This window comes from Anser brachyrhynchus (genome assembly GCF_964034855.1).
Source record: "Anser brachyrhynchus genome assembly, chromosome: 3".
Classification (NCBI taxonomy): domain Eukaryota; kingdom Metazoa; phylum Chordata; class Aves; order Anseriformes; family Anatidae; genus Anser; species Anser brachyrhynchus.
Genome location: NC_137696.1, coordinates 88,000,470 through 88,021,716, shown reverse-complemented (window position 1 = coordinate 88,021,716; position 21,247 = coordinate 88,000,470). Strand labels below are relative to the sequence as shown.

The 21,247-nt window shown below is 37.3% G+C and overlaps 1 protein-coding gene across 3 annotated transcripts in view; it reads right to left on the bottom strand.

The window, feature by feature from the left end:
• Positions 1 to 21,247, bottom strand: part of SNX14 (sorting nexin 14) — a 55,475-nt gene that overhangs the window by 32,122 nt on the left and 2,106 nt on the right. For 2 of the 3 annotated variants that reach the window (XM_080587311.1, XM_080587312.1), the window contains exons 5-12: positions 14,922 to 14,965; positions 9,574 to 9,661; positions 5,551 to 5,635; positions 3,020 to 3,176; positions 2,656 to 2,731; positions 1,924 to 1,968; positions 1,753 to 1,833; positions 1,501 to 1,615 (exon numbers count right to left, since the gene is read on the bottom strand). In XM_080587311.1, the coding sequence (XP_080443437.1) occupies positions 1,501 to 1,615; positions 1,753 to 1,833; positions 1,924 to 1,968; positions 2,656 to 2,731; positions 3,020 to 3,176; positions 5,551 to 5,635; positions 9,574 to 9,661; positions 14,922 to 14,965 (691 nt within the window). Of the gene's footprint in view, positions 1 to 1,500; positions 1,616 to 1,752; positions 1,969 to 2,655; positions 2,732 to 3,019; positions 3,177 to 5,550; positions 5,636 to 9,573; positions 9,662 to 14,921; positions 14,966 to 21,247 lie in introns of all 3 variants that reach the window. The other variant, XM_080587310.1, reaches the window with a different exon arrangement.

Here is a 21,247-nt window from a genome sequence, read left to right as displayed (position 1 = left end):
ATTCACTTTGTTTTTCAATTAATGGACAGTAATAAGCTTCTTCAGAGAAAGTCTTTCAAGATCCTTCTGTTTTTTGGACATTTAGTTTCCTTTGTGAGTCCACAATATTTCTATCAAGTGAAAAATCACCTACAGTAGGCATTTAGTTGAAATAGCATTATTTGAGAGACATAAATCTCACTCTCAGTTTTAAAAGGTAATCTACAAACTCGCCATCTTTAAACATCATAGAATTGCTAGGGTTGGAAGGGACCTTGAAGATCATCTAGTTCCAACCCGCCCCTTCTGCCATGGGCAGGGATGCCAGCCACCAGCCCAGGTTGCTCAAAGCCCCATCCAACCTGGTCTTGAACACTTCCAGGCATGGGGCATCCACAGCTTCTCTGGGCAACCTGTTCCAGTGCCTCACCACTCTCTGAGTGAAGAATTTCCTCCTAACGTCTAATCTAAATCTCCCCTCTTTTAGTTTAAAACCATTCCCCCTTGTCCTGTCATTATCTGATTGAGCAAGAGAAGTTTAGAAGGAAGAAAATTCTGAAGCTTAGTCAGAAAAAAGATTGATCATTAGCAATAGCCAGAGTCTGAGTAACCTTCCCGCTAGAGGAAGTAGCTCTAGAGAATTGTGTTGGCTTAGAAACCTCTACACATATCACCAGCATTAAACTAGTAATCACTTTGCTGAGATTTTCTTGACAAAAAGCCAACATGTTTGAAGGATACTGAGCCCATAAGAAAGCGCATGCACAGAGATGACTTATATTTCTTTTATATAATAACTAATGATTTCTGCAATGTTTCAGGGATAAAGCCTGTCTAATTTAAATAAACATCTTTTGCTGCTGTACGTATGAGCTTGGGATATGAAGGCAGAACCATTATTTCCTATGCAACACGGAAATACTTGTTTACAAAAAAAAAAGTATTCTTTTGGTACACCAATAATTAACCACTAGTTGACCAAAAAACTTTCCAAAATCATTGGAAAGCAGAAGGCTTTTCAGACAACACTTATGTAAAGGTAAAACCAAATGCGTGCATCATAAGCAAGGCACAGGTTACTGAATAGGAGGAGGTTTCAACAGGTTTACTGTTCCTGTTACACTTCTGCTCTTTACAGAGGTTTTAGAGATAAAAGAACATGAGAATCTTTTCACAATGTATGGCTCATTTTAAGAATACTTTAGTAATCATATGTTTTAAAGATACAGCTGTACCTTGTACCTACGGCCAGAATTTTCTCCTTACAAGGATATTCTATTTTAAAACGTACAAACTTTATCAATAAACAGAATTAAAATTACAACCTAGAGTCCACACTGACATTAACGTTGCCAAGATTAGCGTTCAAAAAATCAGTACATAATTAAATGAACACAAATCCTGAAACACAATCTCTTGCTTAACAACGCTGCCTTGTTCTTAGGCTCATTCACTTAAACGTACAAATGCTTAAACCTTTTAAAGATCATCAAATACACCTCAGCACACATATAATCTTACCTACAGTCAGGCAGAACTGCAGCACATGGACTGCCCCTTCCTGTTTCAGGAAGTTCATAAACCGAAATAAAAGGTCTTGCTGATCTCGGATCTCCTTTAACTCCAGTTTCAGGACCTTAATAGGAGATTAAAAACACGGTCAGCCAATTTTCAAATTTTCAGTGAGAACATAAAGCAAAAAGCTGTAGATAGATATATCAGGTAAAGTACTTCGGCAGAACAGGAAAACAAATAAATATTGCCTTTGCTTACAGATGGTTTTTTATTTCTTGGCTCTGCAAATTTCTGAAGGAACGGAACCAATGAAGAAGTAGGTTCAGTTGCTTTCTCAGGCTGTAGAAAAAAATGACAAAACACAACTGGGTAAGAAAGCTGCTTTAACGAAGGAAAAAAATGGCTAGTTTTAATTCTGTCATTACTCACTGGACTATCATCAATGAAAATCAGCAGCAAATGGTTGACAGTGTCCTGCAAGAAAACACAGTACAAAATTAATATTAAAGAAATAACAAACTAGATGAAAATTGTTTCACTATCATGTTATACCCAAGTTCCAACCTATGAATATATTAATACTTAGGGGAAAAAACAACAAAAAATGAGCTATGCCTCCACAACTACAGTACCTTCTACTTGCACTTACGTGATACATTTATAAGCACTGCAATTTTGCCTATTTATATATATACATAAATAAAATTGAAGATGGCAGCATTCCATCTTCAGAAATAAATGCATTATTATTTGCAGAATTGAAGACAAAATAATACAACTGCAAAAAGAATGGTTTACTTGAACTGCTATGAAGATGCATACAGCTCAAGTTCAAGTAATTGAGCCCCTGTTGAAATGTGGATACATCAATTTGAGGGTGTTTATACTAGCATAGCACTCTCCTGTTTGACAAGAATTGTAGTACTTCATTAAAATTACATTCTTAAGAGATCATGACAATATTGGATTTTAATCAATTTCAGTCAGTTAATCATTCAAATGAGTTATAATGAACAAAAATGTTGGCCAGAAACTTTTTCCTTTTACCCAGTCAAAACCCATAGCAACTAAACTATTGTGCATCGTTTGTTTTACCACAATATACTTAGGAGGAAAACAGTTATATTAAATAAAGATCATTCACATGTTCCAAAGTCTTACAGGATCAGCTAAGAAATCCATAGAGGGAAGGAAAACAGAACCAGGCAGAATCTCTCTTATAAGAAGTGCCAGGGATCTGAAAAGAAAAAGAAAAAAATCAGTACCCATACTAGATTACATAACACTATATTTTACTTGTAAATATTTTAGTACTTAAAAATGCATTTTAAGTGTGCTAGAATTACTTTAAGACTGATCAAAAAATCAGTCTTAAAAAGCAAAGAGCTAACACCAGCCTTGAACATGCAAGCGAAAGCATAACAAGGAGTGATATGGAAGATGCCTCTAGAATTCATTCTTTCAGTCCCCAAAATTACAGTACTATATTGTAATGCAGATATACAACTCTAAATGCTTTTTATACCTGCATTCTGTTGATTTGGGGGGTAAAATATACGGAAAAAGAAGTTCAGTAAGTTTTCTTAAGTAGTGAAGTTCATCTCTTCGGCTTCTCAAAGCAATGTGTAGTTCTGGTCCATACTCTTCTAAAGCAGCTTGCTGTAGAAATTCTGCATTTTTTACTGCAAGTAAAATAAATAAGTAAGTATTACAAGTTGTTCCAGCTTTTTGTTATTGCGAAAAAAGAGGTGATCACTTTTCATTTGAGCTAAAGATTAATACTTTCAGTACATGTACTACTGCCAAAGGGATACAGTGTTGTAACTTTAAAAAAGAACCTTGGCTTGGACTCGGAAGTCTGGCTATGTAAAAACAAAAATTTCACATAAAAATAAGGATTTCTACACCAAATAACTGCAGCTTACATGATTTCCAGAATGATTTTTTTCATCCATGATTATTGAAGAATTCAACATTTTGATTCTTCTAAAAAAATTGCACTGCCCAAAGTACACCTCTATATGCTTTTTCCTGACTTCCTTCTTGGTCTCTAATTTACTGGGCTTCTACCTACTGACTTGCCTACAATACAATTCAAAATCAATGTAAACAAACGTTTATTCAATACTGTTATATCTATTTCCTCCTTAGAACACTTAGAAACGAACATGAAGGGACATATATCACCATACATAAAACCAGCATAAATCGTTCCAAAAACAAGCATGGGACGTGCAAGAACACTGCCTCATGTAAGCAGCTGGAGTTGAAAGAGTACCTGCTTTATCTGGTTAAAAAACCATACACGCTAATTTGCAGCAACAACGTTATATTCCTTCAAATTACTTCAAAAGGCAAGAACTGAGCTGCAGTAACTTACATCTCCTTGTACTATCAATCCAGTACAGACTGATGGCAAGAACCGTACTAGGTTGGGCACGGAATACATACCTGTTATCTGGATGGTTAAAGATTGTTCTCAGCGTATTGAATTTAGCACAGAAGCCTGATAGCTTGTCCTTTACCAAAAAGAGCTGTGAGTTGGATTTAAGGATCCTTGCAGGTCCCTCCAACCATTCTATTCTATCAGCTGATACAGGGGCTGCGGGAATGTATGTTGCCTGATAAATCTGCCTGTTTGGCATCAGTAAAAGCAGAGAGGAGGAACGTGTATTCTGGTAGAGACAGGTGAGAATCACAGAGGTGCCTGTGTATATAGTGAGGAATTATTAGGAGAGGTAAAGGTAAGAAGAGTAGGAAGAAAGGAAATGCTCCCTAGAACAATAATTTTAAGAAGGATATAGAAAGTAAACTAACAGAAAAACCTAAGCTCAACTAGCCACCAAAGCAAGGCCAGAGAGCTGCCTCCAAACAACGTGCGATAGGTGGCTGGTTCAGCAGCGTCTACTAGGAAGTGTTGCTAAAAGTCATTTTCAGGTGCTACTTCATGTATCTGCCCTCAGAGGCTTCTCCATTGAACAACTGAAGAAAACGACTGTTTTCAATGCTGTACATCTAAAACCCAGTTCTTTGCTGCTAAAGAAAAGCATTTTCAACTTCTTCATAGAAATCAAAGGAAACATGAAATTTGGTGTAAAAGTCACTGCAAGATAATCTAGCATTTGAAACTTTTGCTGTGCTTTGAAAAACATCTAATTCAGTCACGCTGTATCTCATGTTATTCATGCCTACTACTCACACGTTCAATAAGAACTTCCAAAGTTCAAATAACAGTATGTATTTATGGATATCAAGCACATGTTTTGAGGGAAGGGAGGAAAGTTTGTGACTTCAGTGAAAGTAAACATCTACGCTTAACAGCTGAATGAAACCACATTTAGTAGATACAGTACTGTGGAACACAGCCAGTACAAAAGAAGTAAAGATAACTATTTTCCAACAGCAAGCATTGTATTTTTCAAATATTCCTTCAATAAGCAGTTTTAGTAATTTTTATACTAGGCTATTGAAGATATTTGTATTTGGATAATGATTAAATATGCTACTTGTCTAAATCTATAGTTTATAAACATAACTATAGCTTTTCAACATAATGAACAACTCCACTAACTACTCACCACCAGATGCAGGTATGAAATCAGTGTTAGGTGTGAACTCATTCTAGCTGTAAGAGTTACAATGTAAGAGCTACAGTTATACTGCACAGACATGCAACTCCTTTCATTCATAATGGCTTAGCTGTAACGCAAGAAAAACTTCAAGAACCACTGTTAGATGATCTTGATTGCTCTGAACAGACAAACACATTCTCGTTTACCATACAGATAAAGAAGTTTAGTACTCCAAAGTTATGGGGATACATGAATTCTGGAATTCAGAACTGAGAGATTACTTGTACCATAAGATTTTCCTTATTTGTCTTTGCAACCTCCAGAAGTAAAATGTGAAAGGATTAGGTTTTTTTGTTCTTTTTTGTTGTTGTTGTTTTAAAAAGGTAACGATGGTGGAAAGATTTAGCAAATATAATGAAACATGCAAAATTAAACTTTTATACTTGCTATTTGAAGCTGACAACACATCAAGTATTTACAGTACCTTTCTGCCTGGCTTTGGCTATCACTTCTATGTGTTTCATTGCTGCCTTGAGCATTTTCTTCGTTACAACAGTTGGAATATCCACCTAAAGAGCAGTTTCAAAAAAAAAAAAAAAAAAAACCAGAATTATTCCAGTTTCTTCCCCAAAATATATTAAGGACAACTATTAAACATATTAATTTGCTCTTGTTTCTCCACTGTAACCATAAAAAGAGTCCTTCAGAAACAACCAATGAATTCTCTAGATAAACTGAGACTACGCTCGTTCTTGTGGGAAAAGCACACAACATCACGTAGAACTAAATGCCATAAACAATACTAACATTTATTTTCAACTTGTTCTCACTGTGATTCTTCCACTGCAATAATTGTAGTAACATAGCTTGACTTCCAAGTCACTGTAAATGAAGCCTAGTTCTACATGAAGATTTGACTACCACCAAAGGTAAGTAAATCACATCCTGCTTCTAGTACTTGTGTACTTTAACCTTCGTCAATCTTAAGTCCACAAGATCTAAAAGCAAAGTGAAACACTCCTCCCTATGTACACGCACAAAATCCATTTAAGCTCAGATGATGGCAGAACCAAAAGAGAATCTGAGTTCCTGAGTCAAGACCACTTTTAGTGCCAACAACTATGTATTGCGTAATCCTGTTTATAAGCCAAGCAAAAAGCAGTAATTCTGCCTATGTGATTTAATAAAAGATTTTATTAGTCAGTCCTGCATTTATACTTTCTTTGACAGTTATGAGAATGAAATATATAGAGAGAATATGTATAGACTACTGAATAATTCAGGCACAAATAGACCTCTGGATGTCTTAGCCCAAAGGAGGCTCAGATTAGGGTGCTCATGGCTGTATCCATCTGAGCGTTGAAGACTTCCAGAGATGAAGACAGTCACCTCCTCACAGGTCAAGTGCTCCTGCCCCGATGATCTCGGCGTCCTTTGGCTGAACTTGCTCCACTCTATCAATGCCTCTTTTGTACTGTGGAGCCCTAAAATGGATGTGATATCCTAGATACTGCGCCAAAATATTGCTGCCTAAAGAGCACCATGGAAAGGGAGATAACTATTTCCCTTGACCGACTGGCTCTGCTCCTGTAAAGACAGCCCATGATGCCGTTGATCTTCTTTGCTGCCATTACATGCTCTGGCTCATATTCAGCCAACTGTCTACAATGAGCCCCAGGTCCTTCGCAGCAGAGCTGCTCTCCACTGCCAGTCATTCCCAATCCAAGGGATTCAGCCATTTCAGCTGTACAGAAACTTATCTAGAAACTGATTTACACGCTGCATGCCCGCTATTTCAAGCCAGAACAAATGACACCTCAGAGAAGCAGAAATACACGTTCAGAAGTCCTACTGGAGTTTGGCCCTCCTCAAAACTAAGTCAAATAAAGGCCTTAAATAATAAAACAGAAGCATAGAGTGCTTCTTGCCAGACAAGGAAGGAGCCTAAAATTGCAAAGGCCCCTAGATCTGAGAAGAAAGTTGTTTCTTATTCTTTCACATAAGAATAGCATGTATTCCTGCATACTCCTCTGTAATACTTGAGGTGCACAGCTCAAGCTTCTGCTCATCCATGTAAAACCCTGTTATTAAGGACTTGCATTTCAGTCATATTTCAAAAAGCTTCCTATGGAACACAGGGACAGAGTGCTTACTTCTGCACAGATAAGGCAAAGATCACAGCAAGCAAACTGAAATTTTTGTCAAAAGATAGGTTTTACTTCAGCATCAACAACAATCAAATGCAGGTCTGCTACATCACAACATACAAAGCAAAGCCCTTCACTTTCCCTTAAACACTAAAAAACTAACCCAGAAACGGCCCCAACAAGGAAAACCCAGATCAAGCTGAAGTCAAAATTAATAAATAAATGTTTTTCACCAGTTAAGAGCTGACTAGCTTTGTTACTAGCGTCTGATGCTTTGTTCCAACAGCCACACCTCAAAAACTCCACCTAGGCAACCTTAAACAGAACACAAATTCAATTAACTGCAGCAATTTGTAATTTTAAGCCATAATTCAAAAGCAAAAGATTCCTCAGCAACAAAAATAAAGATCTAAACTGAAAAAGGAAACAAAGTTTTGTTGTTTTTGCTTTTTACTTATACATAAAATCTTAAATTCTGGGATTAATATCTCCATTAGCCAGAGCTATGGCTTTCAAGCGTTTAATAATAAATTCAAATCAAAGTACAGCTGTTTGGCAAAGGCTTATTTTGCAATCTGTGTTGAATTTCTCCTGAAATTAAGTTATAAATGACATTGTACTGCAGATGAAAGGTTATAAAACATTCTGTCATAACCCTTTTCAGCTAATTACTGCAGTTTTAAACTCATATTCCAAAGATGAAAAAGAAAAATAGTATTTTATTTGCAACTTGCATATCAACTCTTATTTCTACGCACAACGTTTTCAGCTTTATACGCATCACAATCATTATTAGTTCAGGCTGTCTGCATCTGTATGTGGGTGTGCGCACACAGAAACACTTGTTCAGCAGAAAAACAGTATAGACTGGAAAAAATGGTATAGCACCAGATATCAAGCTCCCCTGCATGACTGAACATGCCAAGTTTCAATTTTGTTCCAAACCACAGAGTTATTATTAACATCATTTTGCTTGAGATATCTGTAACACTTCATACAAAGAGACAAATCATATTATTCTATAGGATGGAAGCAAATAAATATAAACATTTATAAAGTAAATATAAACATTTATAAAGTGAAATGCATTTCTGTAACGGCCTTTCTGCTTTGTAGTTCCCCTGACATTTCTTAAGACTTATACATGTTTGAGTTTTTGTTGCATATATCATCTAATCAGTCACATAGAATGTAATAAATTGTAATTACTTTATTACTGACAGATAGGATAAATTATTACTGAAATTCAAACTTGATGGCAAAAGCCGCTACAGCTGATCTAATACAAATAATACCTTATTACAAGATCAATAGAGGAGACAACTATTTTACGAATCAACAGTGGAACTACAAACAATGCAAGTAATACCTGCATGTGAGACCTTTAATTCTAACATCAGATAGATTAAATTTTAAGAACCTGCTCTAGATTTTCACTTTGGAAGATTTACTTACTTTCACACAACTACACGTCTGCACTACAATGATCGTTTTCTAATTTTCCCCCACGATCACTTTAAAAGCAACATACTAGAGTTCAAGTAAACAAGAAAGTCATCTGGATTTGATATATAACAAGGACAGAATCAGGCTGTTCATCAGACATGACTGAGTACATGTACCAGTTGTAGTTCAGAAAATATTGCTGTTACTATGGAGGGGGAAAGACACGTATTTATGGTAGCTGCTCCAACAGCACGGCCAGCACTGAACAAATCTGGAGGCTGAGTTAGCATCTCTTCCTGCTTAGCACAGCCAGAAATTTAGAAGCAGTTCCTGTAGAACAGGCTTGAAGCACTTTATGAGAATACTGGGTATATGTGCTAATGTATTAAGTGTAGCTAACAAATGACTTGAATGTTTACTCTGCACAATGTTTCTGAAGAACTCCACTAAGATAAGAATGATATTATTTTAATTCTTACAGTAAGCTACTCACGTTCTATTATCCACAGACAACATAAGGACCTTGTCTGCATTTAAAGAGCCAAGGAAAGAGAAGCCATGACACAGGTACACCATCAACCATTTTCTACTAGTTTTCTCAATAATTCTCAATTTTTTCCCACTTAGATTAAGTCACTAAAAGATCATCCCAAGGTTTTAATAATGCCTTGCACTGGTGTCAAAAAGACATTAACTTGCAAGAATCTTCCAAGGTGGTTTATAACTAGGCACAGGATAAGCTCCAGAAGGAGGAAATAGGTAATAGAAAGAAAAAACGGACATGGAAACTACCTATACTATCTGTAAGACTGACTTTGGAATTGACATTTAACAAAAATTAAAGAACTAACTACATATGGATATCAGTTATTTCAGATGAAAAAAACAATGTTCACACCTTTAAGTCACCTTACCTTGTGGATTCTCCGAACTAACACAGATGCAAAAAACCGCAGCGTGCCTCTCAGCTCATCCACTGAGGATTCATCATCAGTAATATTTCTGCAGTATTGTAAAACACGCCATATAAGAAAAAGGAAGAAAATACATGTATATTAATCCAACCACAATGCATATGATACTACTAAAAACTGGAATAAAGACAGTCAGTGATGCTTCAACAGACAATGACTGAAATGAAAGCTAAGAAGTGTGGGCAGAGTGAGCTGCCTTCTATTTGAGTAAAATACATAACATTCCCAGTATGTTTGTGCACACAACGACTTAAGAAAAATGTCTCAGAGTAAACTGGAATTATACACCAACGTCTGCTTTAATATATTGTCTGCGTGACTTTGGCCAAGTAAAATCTAACCTAGTTTCCACATATCTGAAAACAGTGACTGTTTCCTAGTTCATTGATGTGAAGTCTGAATGAGTCTGAATTAACATCTGCAAAACTTTTAGAATAAGGGTACTGCAAGCACCCATTCCAGTTAAACTAGTCAAAACTGTATTTTCCATACTGGCTACTCCAAAAACTTCTATACTACACAATTTCAAATCATCTTCTGGTTCAGTACAGATGTGGCTTTGTTACCTTTTGAAGTTTTATTATAAAGTTGGTAGCTTCTCATGTAGCTTTTAATGACATAGATACATTCCTGGTATTTCAGCTGAGCCTCATCCAATAGAAAAATTTCACCAGAAATTTTTCCAAAAGTCTAATACTTAGATGTCATTTAATTCAATAGTATTCCCTGTTAAAAATATAGAATTGAGACTATTTCTGGTCTAAATAGAGATAATCATTTCCTAGAAGAAAAAAAGGAAGCATAGCACAGGAAATCAAGAGAGAACTTATTTAAAAGTTGATCTACCTTAGATGTAGCATGACATGTGAAACTCTATCAATTATAAAGAGAACAAAACAAGAACCTCAACCTACAGCCGCTTGAAACAACTGAAATTATTTAACATGGTTCCTGTTTGGAAACAAAGAAATAAAGAACTTAAAACAGACTTTGCATATCACTGTGCCAAAATATCAGCTAAACTTTAATCCGGTTTGCCAGTTTCTATCTGCTGCAATACTGAATGAAATGCTGAGTGAAAAATCACGTTAAAACCATTTGACGTTGATTACAAGAGAAAAATACCTAATTCCATATCTTTTTTTGGGAAACTGGATGAAAACGAGGACTACGGTAAGTCGTAAATGCAGAAACTGCAACTAAATTAAGTGGAAAAAGGGACCATAACAGCAGCACTTTGCAAAATGCAACAAAATGGTTAAAAACATACCAACATTTAAGCATATATGGACACTACAGTATTAGTAAAGATGTTGGTAAAACTGCATTGTAATAGCTGAGCAATGGCACAACAAAGAAAGCTACCTCCTGCTTTAGCTAATGAGCATATGGAAAAGCCATCAAAGCTTTCAGTTTGCATAATGCATATGCAAACCCCCAAATGGTTCTGCATACGTATTAAACGCAAATATCTTTTGTATTAAAAGCAAATATCTTTTGTATTAAAAAATAGCCTCAACAGGATGTTTGAAAAACAAGTATGTTATGCCTACAGCATCATTTTACATTATTCAGCATCTGATTTTTAAAGCAATGTGAGCCCAAGTTACAGCATCCAAACGCATCTTGAATGTGAGCTGTTAGCAGCAGATATGGTTGACCATAGTATATAAAGTATATAACTCACTGCATGAAAAGGCACCTCAGAGAAAGCAGCCTGGCATGAGGAATACAGCAATCCTCAGCTAATCATGTGCAGATAAGAAAACTGTAGGGGAAGGCTTGGTTTGTCACCAGCTGACATGTTGGAAGCAATATGGTTAGCAAATAGCTACGCTGTGTAAGGAAGCCAAGGGATTAGCAAACAGATTTTCTGACTGTACTACTAATATTCTACAGACAAAAAGATAGATGAAGTAATTTGGACCAAGACATTGCTATTTTATTGACACTTGGCTAACCAGTATTCTGGCTAATTCTACTTGGACACAGCTTTATGCCACGTACTTTCATGCCGTGCCATAGGTTAACAGAGACATTCTTTTAATCATCAGTGGGCTGAAGAATGGTTAAAAGAACATCAAGAACTTGTAAAACCAAGTCTCCAGTGACACAGTGGAAGATCCAAATAACTTGCTTAGAAGCATTTTTAAAATTGGCTGCATTTTCCCAGAATTTGAGGAAAAACTTAAAAACACAACTACCAGTATAATGGAGAGATTTGCTAAAAGAAAAAAGCCTTGTCTGCTAATTGTAAACAGTTACTGAGTCAAACATCCCAAAAGAGATACACCCAACTTGCATGCAAAGCTCTATGGGATCCACTGATAAATGAAAACCACATACAAATACTGAAGTGATTTTTTTTTCCTGATTGTCAATTATTCTTATGAAATTTAACCAACTCTTATAAAAAAGGACAAAGGAAATACATTGCAAGCTGATAAAACTAAGACTATGATTTGTAATTCAATGAAAATCCCAAATTTTTACTGCATTGTTTACACTTGGAATAGAAGCAGCTCCGTATGTGAAAATGCTGATTTTAGTCACTATCAAGGAAAAAAGTTTTCATGGTAACAGATTACAAAAACGCAGTAATTACTCAGATTAGATTAGAATCCAGAGAACTGGAATCAATGACCAAAAAATACAGTAAGTATAAAGTTTGAAATTGATAACCATGAAGTCTACTATTTAAAATGAGGAATAAGCTGGTAAAAGCAAGACATAACATAGTCTTATTGAACAGCATACTGCATAAGAAGTAGACTCAGACTGGTGTTTTGTAGTTTAAACTTGGATTACTTACAACTATGCTCTATTCCCATATACTTGAAAAATAACTCAAAAAAAATATTGGAATATGACCGGTATAAATTCCTTGAGAAATCCCAAACAATTCATATAGGTGCAACTACCTATTTCAGTAGAGTTCATAGGATTTTAAGCACTAATTTTCTTTCTCCTAAATTGATGCTAGTTTACGGATGTTTACCTCTAAATTTTAACTTGCTAATAAAATATTACAAATTATTACATTGCTAATTAATGATATAAGCATAAAACACAGCTTTTCCCTGATTAGAGGACTTTATTTCTGAAGCAACAAATGTATGGTTTTATCTTACAACACACATTTCTGGTAAGCATTATATTGCCCCAGCTTCTGAGTGGGATGCATCACATTACTCGTCTAATGCCCAGGGCATGCAAGGTGCTGCAAGCAGCATCAGCTGGCAGTGGAAAGTGGGAGAGAGAAAAAAAAAAAAAAAGAGGTATCATCTGCATAAACTCCATTCATTTGAAAGGGGGTCAGCTGGCATAAGGAGCTGTGCCCAGACTTTTCTCCCAAGGAAAGCAGCAGACTGCTTTATCAACCTCAGCTGGCAAGCCTGAATTGCCTGCTGGTGGTTACCCACATTGCTAAACAAGCCCAGCCTAGAGGTGAAAGCCTCTGATTTGGCTCTATGAAGAATTAGCTGGGGTTACTGAGGCGTGGCAGCTCAGGAAAAATATTTAATGAATTCAGGAGTCCTTCCTCCAGGATCAGCTGAGCTATACAAACAGCAAAGGTAGATCTAAGCAGGAAAAGCCAGAACTAACATGCTCTACAAGAGAGACCTCAAATGGCAGCACACAGACACAGTTCAGACATCCCTGCGTGACTGCTGCTGGCAACACAGAAAAGCACAGAAACACCTGAATGAGAACACAGAGAATGAGACAACAGTTAACAATACTATTACTGGGCTGAAACCAGCAAACCTTTCAGGACCAAGCTCTTTGCCTGAAGAATTACAGATACCGCTGCCCCACAGCTCACTGAACTCCCAGTACTTCAGGTTCATGGAAAGCTCATTAGGTCTGATCAGCACAGTGTGACTTCATGGAGCTAGTTCTAAATTCAGAGGCGTAGCCATGTAAAACCAAAGACAGTCCAGAAACACCCCCACAGCTCACCAGGAGGCAAGAAGGAACAAGGTCCAGGCTGGCTGGCTCTGGACCAAGTATATTTTGCACCACACGTCTAACTGGACATATTCCTATGCCCACTATGCAACATATTCCAGACTTCAGTCACCTTGGGTATTGGAGCGGCATGCAAGTAATATGTGGAATGCAAACTGCCTTGTCAGTCCAAAACAAGGGAAAGTGGGAAGTGGCATTCCACCAGCCAAAAAATCCTCTTTATCATAAATCAAAATTAGATAGAAGATGGTCCCCTTGCATCCATTATTTTATCAAACTCAGCAGAACACCCTCTAGTTTTCTGAACTTGAAGGTTAAAACCCTTGAGTTTTCCAGCTCGATCACTGACAATACGTGGTGCTCAGGCTCCCTCTGCTGTTTGCGTAGGCAGCTGAGTTTTATACTGAAATGTATTCATCACACAACAGACAGATGTGAGACGTGCAGACATCAGCCACAATTAAAAACCAATCAGGCAAAAAAGTCTGCCCAGAAATTTTGGATCCCAGACAGGCAGAAAAAAAAATGCGGAGAGTAAAATACAAAAGCATAAATTGCCTTTAGCACAAAACAACCTCTCAATCTAAAGGAAAAGTCAAATTCAGAATTAAGGTAAAATGCTGTTTTAATACATTAACGATAGCATGATCAGTTAAAATTTTAACTTCTTTTAATATCTTCCTACAAAGTACTCTGAAGCACTGATTTAAATATAAATTACAGCTGTAGTCTTTTCTTTATGTACTATTTTAAAGTTATTTAAACAGTACTACTCTCTTCAGCTCAGCACAGCCGCTCACAACCTTAAATCTCAAATGAGCAGATACTCTGCAAGAAGGTGGCCACAACGTATTTAGAATAACTTCTCTATATTAACTAACCCTGTAGTTTTTATTTTTAAAAAAAATCTATGAAGTAAAATATTTTAAGATTTTTTTTTTTTTTTAAGTGACACGAAAGATGACAATACCTCTAGTCTGGAAATACTTTTTTTTAACCCCATACACCTACACACATTCTTACAAGGTTTTAAACAAGCCATGTTTCCAAGTGAGAGTTATTATAAAATTAATATATAAAGAGGAATAATCTAAAAATGTGATTTTAGGATGAAATACAAATTTCAGAACAATCCCTATCACTTCTAAATTATTAAAAGACCTGTTCTACCCTGCACATAGAGACACCAACATAATGAAATTGTAGCACTTAAAAGCATGCTTTGTATTTTATTAAAGAAACAAAAATGTTTCTATTAAACAGCTTGCTGATATTTATGTTATTCAACAATAGGAACTTTTAGGTAAAGCTCATACCTGTACCATGGATAAATAAAGTTTTCCAGCACCAATTCGAGCACCTGTGTGGAATAAAGACAAAGGCATTACGAAATAAAGTAAGTCGTTGTTAGAAGAGTTAGAAACACAAGCATCCTCCAAAACTCACAGAATGGGATCTCCTATATCATAAAACTTCAATGTACAAATACATACGTTGCAGTCCTATTGTGAGATTGATCATTTTGCATAATAATCAGTACTTTGGGGAAACATTAATTAATTGATGTTTTCATGTGATCTCAATACGAAACAGCTGCCATTACGGACAACGCAAAGCACGGTACTGTGGCTGCTCTGTGACACAAGTGCTCTGAAGGACAGAAAGAGGGACGGTCCTTACTGCATGCTCATCTCTCAGAGACAGTAAAAGAAGAATCCTAAAAAGCAGCATCTAGGAACGCTGTTCTCCTTTCACCAAATCCTGCACCACAGCTTTCAACAAAACCCACCTTACGGTCCAGCCACCTCCTGCAGAAGTGCTGAAAAAGAGTGACACATCCTACATGTATATCCTCGTGGCTTTCTTGTACCTGTTCCTATCCCCTGTATATCCCAGCTACATGGATCTCCATGGGAGAATCTTTTCCACCCTTTCCACCAGACCTGTTCCTCACAGGCCAGTCCCATAGTTGCCTTTCCATGCTTCTCAGTGCTGCTGCACCCACGTTCAGCTTCGTTTTCAACATCACGGAAGGAAGGCAGGCAGGGAAGGTGACAGTGCCTGTTCAGTCAGCAGGCTGCCACCACCACATACAGAAGGTGTACTGCTAGCCAAAATGCAGCTCTGGCACCCCTCCTCACACCCACACAAACATTTCAAGTCACTGGTACAGCCACTGCAACGCAATTAGCAAAAAGGTCTGGAAAGGAATGAGAAAAAGTGACAAGGGAAAAAATGGCAGAGGTGGTGGAACTAGATGGTCTTTAAGGTCCCTTCCAACCCAAGCCATTCTGTGATTCTAGGACTGCTTCAGAGATCAGCAGCATCAATGCTGATAAGGGCAGTAAGACAGAATGTGTCTGTTGCTACGTGAGGCCCTTAGGCCATGTTCTACAGAAGGGGAGGTTCTGAAAAGAAGTCACTGCATTCAGAGAAAAACCTAAGATCTGTTTGAAAGGGAAGCTGAATTTAACAGCTGGTATAAAAGGCTGATTTATGAGAATAAGCATTACTCTTCTTAGAAGATTTGCTGCTATCCTCATTCACACCGTGTACGTATGCACTACAAGAATTCAAGACTTACTAAATTTATGCTCTCTTTAGGGCACAACTTGCCTCTGCTCTACTCACGATTATGTAAGTACGCTCAGTAATATGCACACTGTGGCCTTTCTAATTCCTCTCAATTCTTCAGGCTTGAGCAGTTGATGAGCACTGTCCTCCCTACTAAGAATACTGTCTACTCAAGTTTGATAAGAAACATTCCCTTTGGCAACTGTTTCATTTCGGGGATTTTCCTCCCTTTGTTTTTAAGAGTGAAGGAGAAATCTTGTTCCTTTACCTTCTCTGAAGGGATGCTTCCCGGCTTGGGATAATTTTAGGTGTCTGTGTTGTGGACAACACAAAGTGGTCAATGTCTTTTCTCCTACCCACCGTGTGCTATATGAAAAATATACTTTTAGTGTTTTTTTTTTTTCTCGTTAGAGCAGGATTTTTGTTCCAGGCTTCCCCATCCAGTCTAAAACTTTTATCATGCAATCCCAGAACCAAAGCTTTTCTGAAATCATGAAATTGCAACATGATCATGTGTTGATGATGGACAGATAAGCCAAAAAACTTCTTTCACCCCTACCTCATGTTTCCATTAAAAAGGGAAGAAGAGACAACATGACAGATGCCTTACTTCCCAGGACAGGAAAGATCAAGAAATTCCTAAGAATCTTCTTTGGAAGTTAATCTTCAGTCAACAGGAAGGAAATCAAATCCCGCTCCAGCCGGCGAACACAGATGACTGGCCTTAACAGCAACAGATCAGAGCACTCAAGACAATTTTACTGATGCCTTCTGTAATACTACCAGTACATAAACCACCAATTTACTCCAGAAACCTCAGTCTCACAGGTACTGCAGCGTTATTTTTGTTCATGCAGAGTTTCTAAAAAAACCTCTTTCAGGGGTCAAACCACAGACTCTTTCAAAGAAGTGCCTGTCAAAAGGAAAGACCTGCAGAACAACACATGCTATGCATCTATCTGTTAAAAGATCCTTTTTCTTTCTTCCTCCACTTTTGCTATGCAACCCCCCATCAAGAACAACTATAGCAGATCATCTTCCCCTTGGAGTCGAAAGTGTACTCGGACAGCCTTCAAGCATAAGATGATGTACTCAAAGAGATTACAGTGCTCTCCTCTTGAGCTTTCTTTATGTGTGACTACTATTTTGAAACTGAAAACCTGTCCACATCACCGCAACTTCAGTTCATCAGCTGCTAGCACAGTTTATCGACACTCTCTCAGCCTACAGTCTGGAGGCTTCTAAAGCTACCAGGAGAATCATTTCCAACAGTGAGAAGTTTTGTTCTTACTTGATTACTAAACCAAACATGCACGGTTCTGAGGAAAAAAATAAATCAATAAATCATCTTTTGGTTACTAAATCAACAAAGAAAGCAGGAAAAATGCTAGACACAATGGCTCATCGCACCCTCTGGATAAAGTCTTCTTGAGATTCACTCCATATTTGTAGTAACTGACTTCCACTTGAACCATGGCACGCACTTGTCTGTCTTCCTCTTGGTATCTTTTGCTTCAAGATCCACATTGTAAGCAAGGGCTCCATGTTAATAATTACACAGGAAAATGCCAAGCAGACCGTCCCACTAAGCCAAAGACTGTATGCACAGAGACAGACCAGGCAGACAACTAAATCAAAAGACACCTGAAGTCCATATGTTGGTGGTCCTGATATCAGAGGTCAAGACACACCCCAGTAGAACTCAAGTTATCTACATGACCTTAATAAAAAATGCCTTGACCCCAGACACACAGAAGGCAATCCCTATTTATATCTTTGCTAAATACACAGCATGGCAGAGACAGTTACGCACAATGCTCCCTTGCACCAAGGTGGCATAACGAAGCTAAAAGAGAGATACAGTGTGAAACCACCCATACTGCAAAATACAAGCACTCAAGCAATCATAGGAAACTGACTCAAGGAAAAAAAATGTCACATCATTCACTGCATTTTCATAAAGCACAAAGAAAGCAGGAGATGTGTACCCACTTCTAGAGCAGCAGCACCAAAAATATCATTCAAGCTCAATTATTCACACTACACACACGTGCCAATGGAGTAGATAGGACACTTCAAAGAATGCTAGATAATGATAAGCAATTACACCTTATAGAAAGTATTATTCTCCAGCTCTAAATTTAAATGATGAGTCATTTCATTTAAAGCCTACCTATTTTTCAAGCATTTTGCAAAATGACTGGTTCTGTGTGTGAAGTTTTGAATTGGAAAGTGATGAAAAGCATACAACCAAATGCAGCAGGTTCAGTATAGGAAGCAGCTGAAGGAAAAAAAAAAGTGGAGAAATTCATTTCTAGCAAGCACAAAAACATTGCAAGCTAGTCAGTCTGTTGCTGCTGAGCCAAGCTTTCTGAGGATTGCCATCAAACAGACTCCAGTTGCCAGGAGGAAGAGCTGTAAGAGCTAAGTGATAAACGATTCAGTAGCAGGACAGAAGTACCAGGCCAAATTAGATTGGAAAGCAGCAAGAATTTGATAGTAAACCACAGAGATGATATAAAAAGCCTTTAAAGACTGTGCAACTAAATAGCTGAGGCCACTTCCTGAGGGCAGAACAAGCAATTCCCAACACAAACCATGCAGGTCACTGTGCCACAAGAGTTCTGGACTGGCGAGGAGCACGCTCAGGCAGTAACCAACTTCTTGCCATTCATTTGTCCATTAACAACTTTTAAAAGAAAAAGAAAAAAAAAAAAAGAAATTCTGGTCCCATACTAAAAGCAAGAACCTGAGATCCTAAAAATTAATGAAAAATTGGTGAAGTCAACAGACAGCACCCTGATCCAGTAACCCATTTCTTCCTTGATGCTGATCAAGAGTAGGTGAGCAGCTTTCTGTAAACTTGATTTGCAACCATACCTTACACAGCAAAATGAGATTGTAAGTAGAGATGAGTTCATCAACTGAATAATAAAATTTGATTTTCCTTTACACAACCTGTAACACCTTAATTTTACTTAATGTAAAGCTGACCAACAGAAATCATATCTTAACTCAAAAAGGAAGAAAGCATGAGGAAAACTACCATAAAGCACAATGGACTAAAAAACCCACAAACAAAATTACATTTAGGTCATTACATTATTTTTGTACAAGATACAACCCAAGCTACGTAATATTGATAGCTGTATGGTCAAAGCAGTTTACAGTTTAACTATAAAAAAATAATAGATGCAGGGGGAAAGAAGAAAACCCTGTTCTTGAATTTTATTGTTCTAAACCACGTACAACAGCTAAATAAGCAAAACAAGGATGCAAAAAAATAAGAATCTGCAAAGTGAGACAAACTGTCTACATAACCCAAGAGTGAAAAATCCATATTTGTGAGAAAAAATTGCATTCGTTCAGATTCAAATGGGAATTAAATTATTCTTTAACCACTAGAAAACCTATGCTTAAAGACTATGTAACTGATTCAAATTAGAAACACTAGGAAATGAGAATGTTTCTAAAATTTTTCAACCCACAGAAGAACTACTACAAAAACTAATTCAGAATCAAAAAAAAATCCCAGAATTCTTTTAGTTATTTGAAGAATCTGCCTTTCAGAAGCAGGCTACGCTCCATACTCCTTCGGAATCTCATTAATCTTAATTCACTTCTCAGTGTATCAGCTTCCCCCTATTGCATGCCTAACCCACAAAAAATAAGAGCAGTCTCTCCTTCCAGCCCTCAGCAGGCTATCCAATTCCAGTCACACATTAAATGCTGCAGATCCCTAGCACAGATGAAGAGCAATATGGCATGGGCAGAACCTCTGCTGCCTTCTTAACAGGTACAGAAGAGTTGCAACAGGCAACAATGCAGTGGAATTTCTCATTCCATCTAGTATCCTAAACGTGTGAAAAGGCGACTTCAGTGTGGGAACAGAAGTCTGCCTGGGTCCACCAAAGGTTATAACCCCGGCACACTGTGCCAGGAACACACAGAACCCAGGTCTGACACTTCCCTCCAGTGAAGCACACAAAGAATAGAAAGGAACGAGAAACACAGCATAGATATACAACAGCCACGTGGATGCTGCTAAATAAAGCAGGCCTGGGGGGACGCAACAGTGAAGGAAGAAAATAAAAAACCACCAACAAAAACACCCACACCACTTCGGTAAAAGCAGAACTACAGTAACAACAAGCAAATACAAAATACCATTGTGTAGCAACATATTTCAAGAAGCAGTGTTAAAAGATAACCATATACTCAGCTCTCTTACAAGTAATGGACTACAAAGAACTTCTTCAGCATAAAATTGCATTTTAAGCTGAACAGGACAACCTCCAGTCCTTCAGCACTTACACATCCTTTGGTAAACTGTCACAACTATCTGCTGCCCAAAGTTCTAGAAAAAACGGGACACAAAAGTATTTATTTCGTATTCTAGTATTAAAACAAGAGGCTCAAAAAATAAGCCTATCTGTATGATACTCAGTGGTACTGCTCTTTTAATATACTTGGGCCTAAACTTACTCTAAAAAAGTCAATAATTTTAATAGACTGTGTAATTTTAAAACAACAAATGTTTGCTTCCGAAATTGCAAAGGAAGTCACTATATTAAACTGAAGGAAGTCAACAAGTTATCTCCACGGGTTTTTTGGTTGGTTGGTTTTTGTTTTTTCAAAATCTTCAACTATCCATCCCTCCCTTCCCTTAAGGTTTTTGTCCTTTCGCTACGCTTGTTATGGGGCATGCCCTGAACAGCATCACACACAGCTGAATTAAAGAATTAGTTTATACCTCAAGCACATGCAGCATTGACTTCATACATCAGGCTGGTAATTATGAGAGCTGACACGTAAGAATCTGCTCATCTCTGACATGCCATTTATTTTTCCCTTTACCACAGAACTCCAAAGGTGGAATTCTAAATAGAGATTAAGCTACTCAAATGTTTGCTTATTTTCCTAGCTTTTAAAATGGACTGGAAGTTATTTTCTTAGCTGCCGATATATTTTATCAAGTACCAACCAAGGGGAGGGGGTTGGTAGGAAACAAACCTAAACCAAAATAGCTCTTTTGATATTTTCTAAAGAGAAAAGAATAAAACAAAAT